This window comes from Triticum urartu, chromosome 6A (assembly GCF_056163025.1).
Source record: "Triticum urartu cultivar PI428250 chromosome 6A, HENAU_Tu73, whole genome shotgun sequence".
NCBI lineage: Eukaryota > Viridiplantae > Streptophyta > Magnoliopsida > Poales > Poaceae > Triticum > Triticum urartu.
This window is the reverse complement of record NC_141878.1, coordinates 449,360,715-449,374,597: the sequence shown is the minus strand read 5'-3', so window position 1 is coordinate 449,374,597 and position 13,883 is coordinate 449,360,715. Positions and strand designations below refer to the sequence as shown.

At 52.4% G+C, this 13,883-nt stretch overlaps 2 protein-coding genes across 2 annotated transcripts; both read left to right on the top strand.

Annotated features, from left to right (window-relative positions):
• The first annotated feature begins 3,562 nt into the window (after nt 1-3,562).
• Nucleotides 3,563-6,386, top strand: LOC125514022 (S-adenosylmethionine synthase 3). The gene is made up of 2 exons (XM_048679268.2): nt 3,563-3,798; nt 4,857-6,386. The coding sequence occupies exon 2, from the start codon at nt 4,878-4,880 to the stop codon at nt 6,060-6,062; it is 1,185 nt and encodes a 394-aa protein (XP_048535225.1). The 5' UTR covers nt 3,563-3,798; nt 4,857-4,877; the 3' UTR covers nt 6,063-6,386.
• Nucleotides 6,387-11,548: 5,162 nt separating this feature from the next.
• LOC147965645 (uncharacterized) lies at nt 11,549-12,016 on the top strand. Its single transcript, XM_087530548.1, has one exon. The coding sequence runs from the start codon at nt 11,549-11,551 to the stop codon at nt 12,014-12,016; it is 468 nt and encodes a 155-aa protein (XP_087386674.1).
• The last annotated feature ends 1,867 nt before the right edge of the window (nt 12,017-13,883 follow it).

Here is a 13,883-nt window from a genome sequence, read left to right as displayed (position 1 = left end):
GGATATAGTTAGCAATGCATCAACAATTGAATATATGCTCATGACATACCTCTTGGGTGACCACACCCACATCCTCATCCTCCAAAGGATCAGCATGGCCAGAAGTGGGATCTGATGGTGTCGCCGACCTAGACTGTTCTGGTGATACATACTCGGGGTCACGACAACTGAAAAGGTTTGATAGCCGCCTTAACCTTTGGCCTTGGCGCTGCAACATGTACAAATGAATGAGACATCGAACGTAAAAACACATGTTAAGTGCTAGTTTGAAGGAGATGTGAACCTTAATGAATGCTTGAAGTGCACCTTCCCCATCTCTTTTCCCAACCGGGGTTGTTTCCAGAATAGTCTCGGTCTCATCAGCTGCTTTCTTGATCTGGGCACGCTATGAACTGAAACGGCATTAACATGTTAGGCAACCGAAGATGTGAGTAGTGCAAATGGAAAAGAAAAAGGGCAAATACCACAAAGTTCATCATTGGAGCTGAGGGGACTGGGTTGCCTTTCCTGACTAATGCATTGTACTTGTGTTGGGTTAGCTCATTGAATACGGTGGGATCTTCCAAAATCTCCTCGGAATACGCCGGCTTGCATACCTCCACACTGGTACTTGCAAGAAACCATGTGAGATAGTTGTTGAACGCGATCGGGCAGTGCTCACGAAGTTGGGCTCGTTTTCCCGCCTTAGCTTGCTCCACACGAAGCGCGAACTGCACGACATACTTCCTGTGATGCTTGGCCCAATCCTGGATCTTCCGCTGCCTTTTCCTATCCAACCTGCAAGTTAGAAAAAGAATATTAGCACCATCGAAACCGCCGAGAAGCTACTAAGTGCTCAAGGTTAATTATATCTTACACGTGTAGCAACTTGTCTGTGTCCTCCCACTCCGACGGGTGTGGTTGGAACAAACCAAACTAGCGGAACACCCGATGTGGTAGGTGAAGCTCAACCGCCCAGTTGCATATGAGTGGGCATCGTATATGCCAGAGATCCCTATCCCTAGTGCACATCGGATTAAGCCTGAACACTATAGGGTTACCAAAACTCTCTCCTTTTCCATGCGGCTCCCATTGCACCTTCAAAATGGGATATAATGCAAAATTGATATCGAGTTATGATAGAAGCATGACAATCACTTATGCAATGTCGAGTCACCTGCTCTGGCGTGATCGCGCCTAGCTCGCTCTTGTACAACTTGTACATGACCGAGGGATCATCCTTTGTCTCATTTAACACATCCCACTTGTAAGCCCAAGTGGGGAGCCGTAGTTGGGTCGTCTTTGCCGTCCCAATCCTCGTACTTCACGGTCTTCGGTCGTCCAACCGGCAAACGCTCCCAGCTCCATATGGAAAGTGCAAGCATACAACCACCAATACCTCTAGATGGCCTACAACAGGCTTCGTCCAACTGCACATAAAAAAGAACATGGTTGAATTAACAGCAAGATCGCATTGATAATGTAGCAATGAAGTGAAAAAGAAACAACTTCATACCTGTCTATACAAGTAAGCCAGTGTTGCCGAACCCCAACTCCATTTGCTATCGAAGACGGTCAACGCCTTCAGCCACATCCATGGAGCATTTTTGCCTATGCCATCAGCAAACATAGTCCTGGATATAACGTACCACATGTAGACACGAGCATATGTCTTGACCTCATCCTCATTTGCTTCCTCGGGGCAAGTACCAAAGTTCCATGCAATTCAGCCAAAAGAAGCACCGGCCGCGACTCTTTCCTTCTTCTTGTCTTCTACTTCTGGTTCCCGAGGCTCCAGAGGAACCATACCGATAAGGGCATGCATCTGCGCACGCCACCCATCAGAATCGGTGTTCATACATAGAGGATTCCCCTTGATAGGAAAACCGGTGATCATAGCAATATCCTAGAGCGTCACGGTCATCTCCCCGGTCCGAAGATGGAAACTGTGTGTCTCCGGCCTCCAACGATCAATAAGTGCGGTGATTGCTGCAGGATTGTGGGGTGGCGTCGACTGGCTGACCAATTGAATGAAAGGGAGAAGTCTTGTCTCCCTTACATACGGTGTGTATCGCTCATCATAGCGCATCCCCCAAGATTGACCCCGTGAGACCGAAGCTTCAGAGGTGCAAGCTCCTACAAACAAACAAATCATAAAATTACATATGGGGCATTTGTGTTTGAAATAAACACGAAATTCATAGCACCGGCCACTTTCATTATTACCCGCTGCTCCACCGACATAGTGTACGACTGGTGTTGTTTGTCCCAGTAATCATCGAGAAGCCAAACCATCCTAACAATTTGAAACAAAGTTTTCTTGTCAACACGATTATCTTTTGAATACAAATAAACTAAAGTACGCCTACTATATGCAAAATTCAAAGCATATGTATTCAAAGCATTCTTGTCAATACGAATATAATTTCAACACAAATAAACTAAACTAGGCCTACTTCATGCAAGATTCAATACAAATATCTTTTCCATAGAAATAACATGTCAACCTATGTATCCAAACCATATATCTTTTCAATAATATCAACTCCACTAGGGTTGCAAAATTAGGTATCTAATACATGCAAGATTCTAATACATGCAACATTCTAATCTAATCAAAGCAAACAAGGGTTCCCCGAAATCTTCAAAATACTCCCTCCGTAAACTAATATAAGAGCGTTTAGAATACTAAAATAGTGATCTAAACACTCTTATATTAGTTTACAGAGGGAGTAGCATACATTATATGGATAGAAAGAAGGGGATCGGAGGAGAGTACCTTCTAGGATGGGTTGGTGAAGGAATCCACAGACCAAATCGTCAGATCTGAAGATTTTGGGAGAGGTGATTGAGAGGGGGAGAGGATAGGGCCGCCGCCGCGGCTTCTTCTGTTTCTGTAATCGGTGGTGCAATGGGGTGGGTCGGGGAGGAGAGGGCCGCCGCGGCTGGATAAGTCACAGTGCAGCGCCCGAGCGCTAGGCGCGGCTGGATAAGTCACAGTGCAGCGCCCGAGCGCTAGGCGCGACACATTACATGTGTGGCGCCTAACTCGGAGGCGTTGCACATTACATGTGTGGCGCCTAGCTCGGAGGCGTTGCACTGATGGATGTGGGCACAGGGGTTGCCACGGTGGACTGACGTGCAACGCCCAAGCGCTAGGCGCTGCACCGTAGGGCGCAGGCGCCACACAAAAAGGTCAGCCGTGTGAAATAGTTTCACGGGCAGTTCATTCTGTGATATGATTTCGTCTCGAGGTCAAAATTATCAAATTTGTCCGCTGTTGACGATGTCCTAATAATCAAAGCTTATTTTTTTTTCTTTGACTCAGACCATCTGTGCGGCTCTGCCCACCGCTGCAACCAAACGCACTATCCGATCGTATTCCATGGGCTGCGCTATCCATGCCTCCGTCAAAGCAACGTGAAATTGACCACCACGCCTACCGCATGGTGTGTAGATTATTATGCAGCTCACTTAAGCAAGTGGAGATTATTACGCAGCTCACTTCGGCAAGTGGAGACCCCTCAAAGAAAAAAAAAGAAAAAAACTTAGTCAAGTGGAAAGAAAATAAACCGGGTGGTAGGTGATCTGACCCACCGCCAAATAATGGGGTTGGTGAGGTGAAGTGCTTCACCAACGACCACAGCACAGGTTGTGCAGTCCGACGCTCCCACCAGCCACACGCACGACCTCGCACCGGCCTCCGCCGCTATATAAGGCGCAGCCGGGATCTTGGTACAACGCCGTGCATACATTCCGCCTCTTCCCTCCCTCCTTCGGTTCCTCGGCCTCCCGATCGAGCAGTAGAAGCAGCGCAAGGTTGGCCTCCCTGCCCCACGCCCTGTTCATGTTTCGATCTTCCATGTTTAATTCATCGTTTTTCTTCATCATACGTGGGTGGCGTAATTACTAGTACTAGATTTCTCGTGATGCGAAGAACATGGCTAGTTCGTTATGAGTTGGCAGTAGCACGTCCTGAACATGGAGAATATTAGTCTGTCGTCGGCGACAGTCCCCAAGAGAGGCGAAAGGGGGTGACCCCGTCTTCCTCGTTCGCCGACGGCGAGGCCCCGGATCATCTCTCCCCCGCTTGTCGCTCCGGCGACGGTGGGAGGGGGGAGGAACCCCGGGTCCTCTGCGCCAGTGTGTAGAGAGTAGGAGTAGGTGTGTGGGTCGCGCTGTCAAGCCGGCGGCGCTACGTCCAACAAGTGTGCCGCGGCTCCTCGTCGGAGCGGCGAGCTTGGTGTATCCGGATCCGGGCGTACTCGACTTCGCTATGGATTTTTGTTCCTCCGGCTGCGTGGTCCTCACGGCGGCTGTTGGCTCTTGGGTTCCTGTGTGGCCGGGTGGATGTGTACGGGGAGTCGCCGGCTGGTGCTGCTTCTGATGGAGACGGCGGTGGCGGCTTCTGTTCTGGCGCAGGGTTGATTAGTCGTCGGCAGGCGGCTCCGGTGTTTCTCCTCGACGTGGTCGACCGGGGACTTCGGATCTGAGGCTCGTTGGGCAGGGGGTGGCCCCCAGACGATGTGCCACAGTGAGATGTGTCCCGCCTCGGGCGGCGGGTCTTCGGCCCGAAGCTCTCGCCGCTCCTTCCTCCGATGGCGGCTTAGACGGCGGCAGATGCAGGATGGTTGACCAATCAACCCCCTCCGGGACATATTTGTTATTTTTCTTGTTTTGGGGTGCCTTTTGCTGCTCTGGCTTATTTCCAGGCTGTGAGGCGTGTGCTGCTGTATATTGGTCATCAGAGCGTCTATATTCTCTGTACTTGGGACAGTACCGTGATTTTAGTCGCCTTTTCTGACTAATGGAAAAATACACGGGGTAATTTCTCGTTGGAGTTTCATTCTAATTGTCGGAATTTCTTCTATTTGCAGGGCACCGCTAGCACTAAAGGAATGGCGGCCGAGACGTTCCTCTTCACGTCCGAGTCTGTGAATGAGGGCCATCCCGACAAGCTCTGTGACCAGGTCTCCGACGCCGTCTTGGATGCCTGCTTGGCGCAGGATGCCGACAGCAAGGTTGCCTGCGAGACTGTCACCAAGACCAACATGGTCATGGTCTTGGGCGAGATCACCACTAAGGCCACCGTCGACTATGAGAAGATCGTGCGCGACACCTGCCGCAACATCGGCTTCATCTCTGATGATGTTGGTCTCGACGCCGACCGTTGCAAGGTGCTCGTCAACATCGAGCAGCAGTCCCCTGACATTGCCCAGGGTGTTCACGGACACTTCACCAAGCGTCCCGAAGAGGTCGGCGCCGGTGACCAGGGCATCATGTTCGGCTATGCCACCGACGAGACCCCTGAGCTGATGCCCCTCAGCCACGTGCTTGCCACCAAGCTCGGAGCTCGCCTCACCGAGGTCCGCAAGAATGGCACCTGCGCCTGGGTTAGGCCTGACGGAAAGACCCAGGTCACTGTCGAGTACCTAAACGAGGATGGTGCCATGGTACCTGTTCGTGTGCACACCGTCCTCATCTCCACCCAGCACGACGAGACCGTCACCAACGACGAGATTGCCGCGGACCTCAAGGAGCATGTCATCAAGCCGGTGATCCCCGCGAAGTACCTCGATGAGAACACCATCTTCCACCTGAACCCGTCTGGCCGCTTCGTCATCGGCGGCCCTCACGGTGACGCCGGTCTCACCGGCCGCAAGATCATCATCGACACCTATGGTGGCTGGGGAGCCCACGGCGGCGGTGCCTTCTCTGGCAAGGACCCAACCAAGGTCGACCGCAGTGGCGCCTACATTGCCAGGCAGGCCGCCAAGAGCATCATCGCCAGCGGCCTCGCACGCCGCTGCATTGTGCAGATCTCATACGCCATCGGTGTGCCTGAGCCTTTGTCTGTGTTCGTCGACTCCTACGGCACCGGCAAGATCCCCGACAGGGAGATCCTCAAGCTCGTGAAGGAGAACTTTGACTTCAGGCCCGGGATGATCAGCATCAACCTGGACTTGAAGAAAGGTGGAAACAGGTTCATCAAGACCGCTGCTTACGGTCACTTTGGCCGCGATGATGCCGACTTCACCTGGGAGGTGGTGAAGCCCCTCAAGTTCGACAAGGCATCTGCCTAAGAGCATGGCGTTCTCTTGGTCTGCCGCCTCTCAAGTTCGTCAAGACGGGATCATGTTGCTCCTGGGAAGTGAGAAGAAGCATTAGACATTGAAGCGACGCTCTACACTGGTCTTGTTGTATGGTAGTCAGTGCTAAGTTTCTTATTGTCATTTCATATATTTATCCTTTCCATTTTGAGTCGCTGAAACTGCTGAGCGATGTGCAGTTTGCTCTGTTAGTCGCTCTGTCACTTTCACTTATCATATTCTTTGTTGTGTAGTTCCCTCATAATGCTCTTTCTTCCTGAGTCTTGGAAAGATAATAAAGAGCGATGTGTAATTCTATTGCTCTGTTCTCCCCAAATTGTCATTATTTTAAGCAGTACTAATTGAGATACTATCCAAGGTTTTGGATCATGGTTTTGTCCAATTGGTGTAAGCCCAACTTAAGCAAAAGTGGTTTCATGAGATCTGAACTGCGAAAATAATATTGATTCACTGGACTCTGTTCTTGGCCCACACTGGGGCTCAAGAATCATATCAGCATTGATTGGGTTTGGTGTAAACTACAAGGATGGTTGGGCGCGCTTCGCTGCACGGTTGGTGTTGTTGAGAATTCATAAAGAAGTTTGGTGTGTGGAGATGATGAAGTGTTTTTTGTTTATAATGAAGTATTTGATAGTCTCTTACCGAGGTATAATTATGTGTTATTTGTAAACTAATACACACATATGCAGGAAAGTTTCTTGTAGAATTCATAAATAAAATTCTTTGGTTTGGTGTGTGGAGATGATGAAGTGTTTTTTTTTGACAACCGAAGTGTTTTTTGTTTATAATGAAGTATTTTGATGGTCTCTTTCTGATGTATAATTATGTGTTATTTGCAAATTAACCCACACATATGCAGGAAAGTTTTTTGTAGTGATGATGCAGTGTCGCATGTTGATGCGAGACTGATTTATTTTCATAAGCTGGTTATGAATTGATTTGAGAAATCATTGACCAATCAAAATCATAATTCATATTCAAAATTGAACACCTCACTTGAATGAGGGAGCTTCTTGAGAAATTGTTGACCAAGATAAAATTGGGAACTCAATCCAAAGTCATATTGGTGCTACAAAGAGCGTCCGCCAAACTAATATATTTTTATAAACATGTTGTTACCGATTGATTTGAGAAATCATTGACCGGTCCAAATCATGAACTAAATTTAAAATTGAACGCCTCATTTGGATGAGAGAGCGTGTAGAAAAATTATTGACCAAGTCAAAATTGGGAACCCAATCAAAAACACCAATGTCATCGATTGAATGGGAGGCCTTTAACCCCTAGGAAGATTGATATAGTAGAGTTTGTTCGGAAAACTATTGAGTTGATGCTTCCTACGAATGGTTTTTCTAGAGAACGCTCTTTAGTGAGTCTAATTCTTGTGTGCAAATCACTGACACGTATGTCAATCCCTATTCGCTTCAATGCATCATTTTGAGCGTATGACACTGAATGTTTGTTCCCCATGGCAATCTGAGCGAATGACACGCCCCTGTCTTATCCCTTAACCTCCCCTCAAAATCACAGCCAGATGACAAAATGTGCATCTAAGCATGGCAATTTTCAATAATCTATCTGATGTGGCATGACAATGTCGTTCTGTCCGCATGGCAATTCCTCAAGAAGTAGGCAGAATTTCTTTTCATATAGCATGGCAAGTCTCTTATGGAGCATTGCAAGCCTATCTGATATAGCATGAAAATTCATGAACATGTGTGGCAAAATTTTCTGTTCTTTTTAGCCTGACATTTCTCTATGTTGCATCATGATAAATTGCTAAAACACATGTCAATTTACTCTGCTGCAGCATGAAAAATTCCTAATATTTTTTTCTACTAGCACGGCATTTTTTTCTTTTCAGTGTGGAAAAATTTTCTATACGTTAGAAGTGCACTCTCTCATGATGTTGTTTGCTCAAACGAGCCTCCTATGCAGAATGTTCGTTCGCTCAGATGACCTCCTGAGAAAACATCAATGCAGTATTGATGTTCATTTAATTTGCCTTTTTATAGCAATCGTAGTAATCAGTCCACACATATAGCAATCCTAGAAAGACAATCCTCAAAGCAATCATCAATGGCACGAGTAGCTGGTGCAGGCCCTTGGCTCTGCTCTAGGTAGATAGCCACCCTTCCCCTCTTGCGCCGCTAGCCGCTCCGGCCGCGGCGGCCACCTCCCCCGCGCCTAGCATGGGCGCGCCGCCCCGTCGTTCTGCTGCCGCCTCGGATCCGTGGGGCTGCCCAGCTCCTCACTCGGACCCGCGGGGCAGTTCGGCGCCCCCCTCTCCCATCCCGCCCGAGATCCGGGGCCCTAGTGCGTCTTCAAGCCCGGATCTGGCGGCCCCGCCTCGTCTGCTAGTGCGTGGTGAATGCTCCAAGGCGGCTACCTCCGAAGACCCGGCGGATCACCGCTCCCCCAGTTGCGCAAAAACGGCAAGGCCGTCCTGGATCCGCTGGTTTCTTCAAAGACGAACGCGTCTCCCCGTGAGGACCGGCGGCCGGACTTCAATGCGGTGGGTGGTCGGGAGGCCTTCTGCGGCCGCTGCTTTCGCTGCCTCAGCAAGCACCACCGTAGGAAGGGCTGCCATGACCCTCTCCGCTGCGTGATCTGTGAGTTCTTCGGCCACTTTGCTAGGGAGTGCCCCCAAAATTCACGCAACGCCCATGGCGGCCCTGCCTCCAGTCGGATAGGTCCGCTCCCGTCTCGCACCTCTGCCCACGCTCGGCTGCACTTCCCCACCCCCACCCCGCCCCCGCCGCCGCCGGCCGCACACTCCCCACCGGCCGCTGACATGGCTGAGCTCAGTCTGGTCGACCCGGCCAGGCGTCCGCGCACAAGCCACAAGGTCGGCGAATCCACCCCGGCCATCGAGCAGAGCGTCTTCTTCCTCCGCCGCCATGCTGTCACGCTGCGCGCGCTCGACGGGATCAGCACCACCTCACCCATGGCGGTGGGCCACGCGTTTGAGGCGCGACTGTGCATCTCACCGCACCACCTGCGGGTGACCGCGCATAACCCGTAGGACTTCTTCGTCATCTTCACCCAGCCAGCCCACCTTGACAATGCGATGCGCCGTGGCACCCTGCGCGTCGACGGCGTCAGCTTCAGCATCACGCCCTGGGGCGAAAACGACCACGCTGGCCACGTCACCTTCAGCTACCACGTCCGCTGCGTTATCAAGCACCTGCCACAGCAGTACTGGACCCTGGAGGGCGTCCAGGAGGTGTTCGTCGACAAGGTTCGAATCGACCGGCTCGACAGCCGCACGCTGGAGCGCGGCCACACCAAAAATTTCGCTTGCTGGGTGTGGGTCTGGGACATGGCGTTCATCCCCACCAGGCACACCTACTGGAAGCTTCCCCAGGGCGCTGGCCGTGTCGAGGAGATGGAGGGCCACTCGCCACCCGACTAGCGTGTCGCTCTGCCGCCTAGCGCCAAACGCCACGACCTGCTCATTCACGTCGACGGGGTGGAGGACTGCCCCCCTCTCCCCGCTCACCGCGCTCCTCCCACTCAGCTCAAAGCGGCCTGCCCTCCTCCGTCTCCGACCACGACGACAACTTGCCGCGCACCTTCCCGGGCACCTGGATCATGCATGTGGAGGACGGCCAGCCTGATGAGCGCCACCCCCGTCTGCAACACGCGCTGGTGGTGGACACTGGCTGCCGGGGCCTTCCTCGTGGTGGTCCTCGCCGCGACAATGACGGGCAGGCTGGCGGCGGCAGCGGCGGCCGTCGCTCCTGGAGGGACACGGTGTTGGGACGCAGGCGCAGCTCCAACGCCTCGTCAGGAGCGGACGCGGCCACAAGCGGAGTGCGTCAGTGCAGCCGCTCCCCTTCCCCCCCGCCGCCGCACTGGAAGCACCAAAAACCAGAGCCGGCATGGTGGCCGCGACCGCTCGTCCAACAAGGCGTACCCAAGCAAGAAGAAGACCGACAAGCAGCGCCTGGCGAGCCAGGTGCATGTGCCCACGCCAACTCCCAACGCACGTGTGCCCGCTCCCGCCCCCGCCAGCGCTCCCGACGGCGTGGAGGAGTTCTTCACCACGGCGGACAAGGCGCTCCCCGCCCCTGGCCCCTGGGGACGACGTGGCGGCCTAGCTCGATGAGATGATCGCGGCCTCGACGGCCGTGCCCCTCGTCTTCCAAGACAGTGCAAAGAAGAGGAAGGGACAAGGAATCGGTGGAGATGCCGGAAGCCTTCAGCCCCATGCTCTCTGGCTCATGCCACAGGCCGGCTCTCCTCAGCTGTCAGACGCTGACGACTACGGCAACGGTTGCTGTCCAGCTGGGGGCGGTCACGCAGCAAGTTCAGCACCTGGAGATTGCAGAGTCCTCAGCCGGGCCACACCACCTCTTCTGCGACAAGCCGGACCCGCTAATCGGCCTGCCGCCACCCAAGTGCAGCTCTGCTCCCCCCAAGGTGCGTGCTACATCGTTCCCCCCACCGCGTCAGAGCGCTCGCCAGGCGACCGAGAACTGCAAGGTGCCGGTGGCACAACGCGGCACGCTCTGGCTGGTCCAGGGACTGGGTCTCCTTGGCCCGAAAGAGAAGATGACGAAGAAGGCTGCAGAGGCGCTCGTGCGTAGGTTTGGTGAGCCCCTCTCCGACGACGACATCACTATCATCGCCAAGCTTACCATAATGGGCAAGGACGCCCTTCGCATCGCTGCTGGCATCAACGGGCCGGAAGGAATCTCCAAGGAGGCCATGGTTTAGTCATGTTAGGAAACCCCTTGTGTTGTAGCTGTAGCTATAGTTTCCGGCGGCGGCCAGCGCTCGGCTGGTCGGAGTTAGGTTTGCTTCCTTCCTGTAATAGTTGTAGGCTGAGGCCGATCCGGCGCCGTCGTGGTTTGGGGCCTATTGGTGGTCGACGGCGTCCCCCGGAGAGCTGTATGGTGTACCTGTTTGCATTTAGTGATTGTAGTCGCCGGAGATCCCCCCCCAGTGTCCAGATGAATGATGACCTCTCCACTCCCCCGATCATGATCTGGAACGTACGCGGCATGAACTCGCCTGCGAAGAGAGAAGCCATTCGAGAGATAGTCGCCGCGCATCGCACTGCCATCCTATGCATGCAAGAGACCAAGATAGACGTATGGTCGCCGGCCCTCATCCGCGACATTGGCGGCCCAACGCTGCAAGGCTGTGCGGTCCTGCCCGCCATCGGCAGTCGTGGTGGCATAGCCATCCTCTGGATTCAGGACCTAGTAGACATCGTCACCCATGCCGTTGGACAATTTGCAATCACGGTCAAGGTCACCGTAGCTAGTCACCCGACCTCCTTCTAGTTAACCACGGTTTATGGACCGACTGACGACGCGAGCAAGGAGGCCTTCCTTGCCGAGATCGCGAACTCTGCCCTGCCTGTTTCTGAGCCTTGGATAATCAACGACGATTTCAATCAAATCTATGAGGCTAGGGAGAAGAACCACCTCAACCTCAATAGGAGGCTGATGGGACGTTTCAGGGCAGCCATAGATAGAGCTGGTCTTCGCCAAATCAAATGCGGGAACCGCAAGTTCACTTGGAGCAATGTGCACGACAGCCCAACCCTGGTGGGCATCGACAAGTTCTTCTGCAACATGCCTTGGGAAACCCTTTTCCCCCTGGCCATGCTGATGGCCGCCTCCACGGCTTGCTCCGACCACTGCCCACTTGTGCTGTCGGACGCGGTGGGCCCCCGTCGTCGCAGGTGCTTCAAGTTCGAGTCTTTCAGGCCGCGCTTCGCGGACACGGTGACCGCGGCCTGGGTGCGGCCAGTGGCTGCTTCATGTGCGTTCACCCGCCTCCACGTCCATCTTGCCCGTACGGCCAAGGACCTCCGCATTTGGAGTCGGAGCCTCTTCGGCGACGCAAAGCTGCAAGTCCACATGGCCTGCGAGGTCATTTTGCGCCTTGACGAGGCCCAGGAAAGGCGCTAGCTCTCGCCGGCCGAACGTGACCTGCGAAAAGGCCTCAAGCTCAGGTTGCTGGGGCTGTCGTCGAACGAGCGATGCAGGAAGAGGCAGGCCTCTAGGCTCACCTGGCTGCGCTCTCGCGATGCCCCAACCAATTTCTTCATGGCGAAAATCTACTCGAGAAGGAGGAAGAACTTCATCCATTCTTTGAAAAGTCAATGAAATAGTAGCCACGGTGCACAACGACAAGGAAGCGTCCATACACAACCATTTTGACAGCATCCTCGGGTCTACCAAGCAGGGATCAACTACGATAAACTGGGGTCAAATTCACATGCCAACAATTCAAGGTGGTGGACTGGACAACCCTTTTTCTGAGCACGAGGTGTGGGCGGCGATCCAGGCCACGCCGACAGAGAAATCCCTCGGGCCGGACGGATTCAATGGCTTGTTCTTCTGATCATGCTGGTAGATAATCAAAGAAGACATTATGCAGGCTTTCAACCAATTCTACAACTTGGTTGGGAGCAATTTTGGCTTGCTCAACTCGGCGATCGTAGCCCTAATCCCCAAGAAAGACGGCGCGTGCGACATCAGCGACTACCGTCCGATTAGCCTAATACACTCCATAGCCAAGTTAGTCTCCAAAGTGCTCTCGATCAGGCTAGCTCCGGTTGTTCAAAGCATCATATCACCGGCCCAGACAGCTTTTCTGAAAACCAGATGCCTGCACGACAGCTTCATCTACGCCCAAAACTGTGTTAGAGCACTGCACCGCAAAAAGACGCCAGCTGTCCTCCTCAAGCTAGACATCTCCAGAGCTTTTGATAACGTATCATGGAATATCTACTCGATCTCATGGAGACTTTAGGGTTTAGTGCTAGATGGCGTGATTGGATTACTCTGCTGCTCACCATTTCATCGTCTGCCTTCCTCCTCAATGGTGTACCTGGACAAACAATCATGCACTGGCGCGGCCTTCGGCAAGGCGACCCCCTGTCGCCGCTTCTCTTCATCCGTGCGAATGATCACATCCATCACCTGCTCAAAGCGGCTGAAGAAGATCTCGTCATTACGCCGGTGCCAGGCAGGGAGATCAAATTTAGGGTTAGCTTATATGTGGATGACGCCATTATTTTTGCAAACCCCATCAAGGAGGAGATCGATTATCTAATGGACATGCTAGAGAGCTTCGGCGACACCACGGGCCTGAAGATAAACAATGCCAAATCCACGACGACTCCGATTTTCTGCAACGACATCGACCTCAACACGGTGCTGCAGTCTTTTGGGGGCCCATGAGGGTGGAGGGCGCGCCCCCTACCTCGTGGCTTCCCTATTGATTGCTTGACGTAGGGTCCAAGTCTCCCGGGCCTTGTTCGTTCCAAAAATCACGTTCCCGAAGGTTTCATTCCGTTTGGACTCTGTTTGATATTCCTTTTCTTCGAAACCCTAAAATAGGCAAAAAAACGCAATTCTGGACTGGGCCTCCGGTTAGTAGGTTAGTCCCAAAAATAATATAAAAGTGGATAATAAAGCCCAATAATGTCCAAAACATTATATAATATAGCATGGAGCAATCAAAAATTATAGATACGTTGGAGAGGTATCAAGCATCTGCAAGCTTAATTCCTGCTCGTCCTCGAGTAGGTAAATGATAAAAACAGAACTTTTGGTGTGGAATGCTACTTGGCATAATTTCAATGTAATTCTTCTTAATTGTGGTATGAATATTCAGATCCGAAAGATTCAAGACAAAAGTTTAATATTGACATAGAAATAATAATACTTCAAGCATACTAACTAAGCAATTATGTCTTCTCAAAATAACATGGCCAAGGAAAGTTATCCCTACAAAATCATATAGTCTGGCTATTCTCTATCTTCACCA

Coding starts and splice junctions, on each gene's coding strand:
- LOC125514022 (XM_048679268.2), top strand. CDS start 4,878: ATGGCGGCCGAGACGTTCCTCTTCACGTCCGAGTCTGTGAATGAGGGC.
- LOC147965645 (XM_087530548.1), top strand. CDS start 11,549: ATGGGACGTTTCAGGGCAGCCATAGATAGAGCTGGTCTTCGCCAAATC.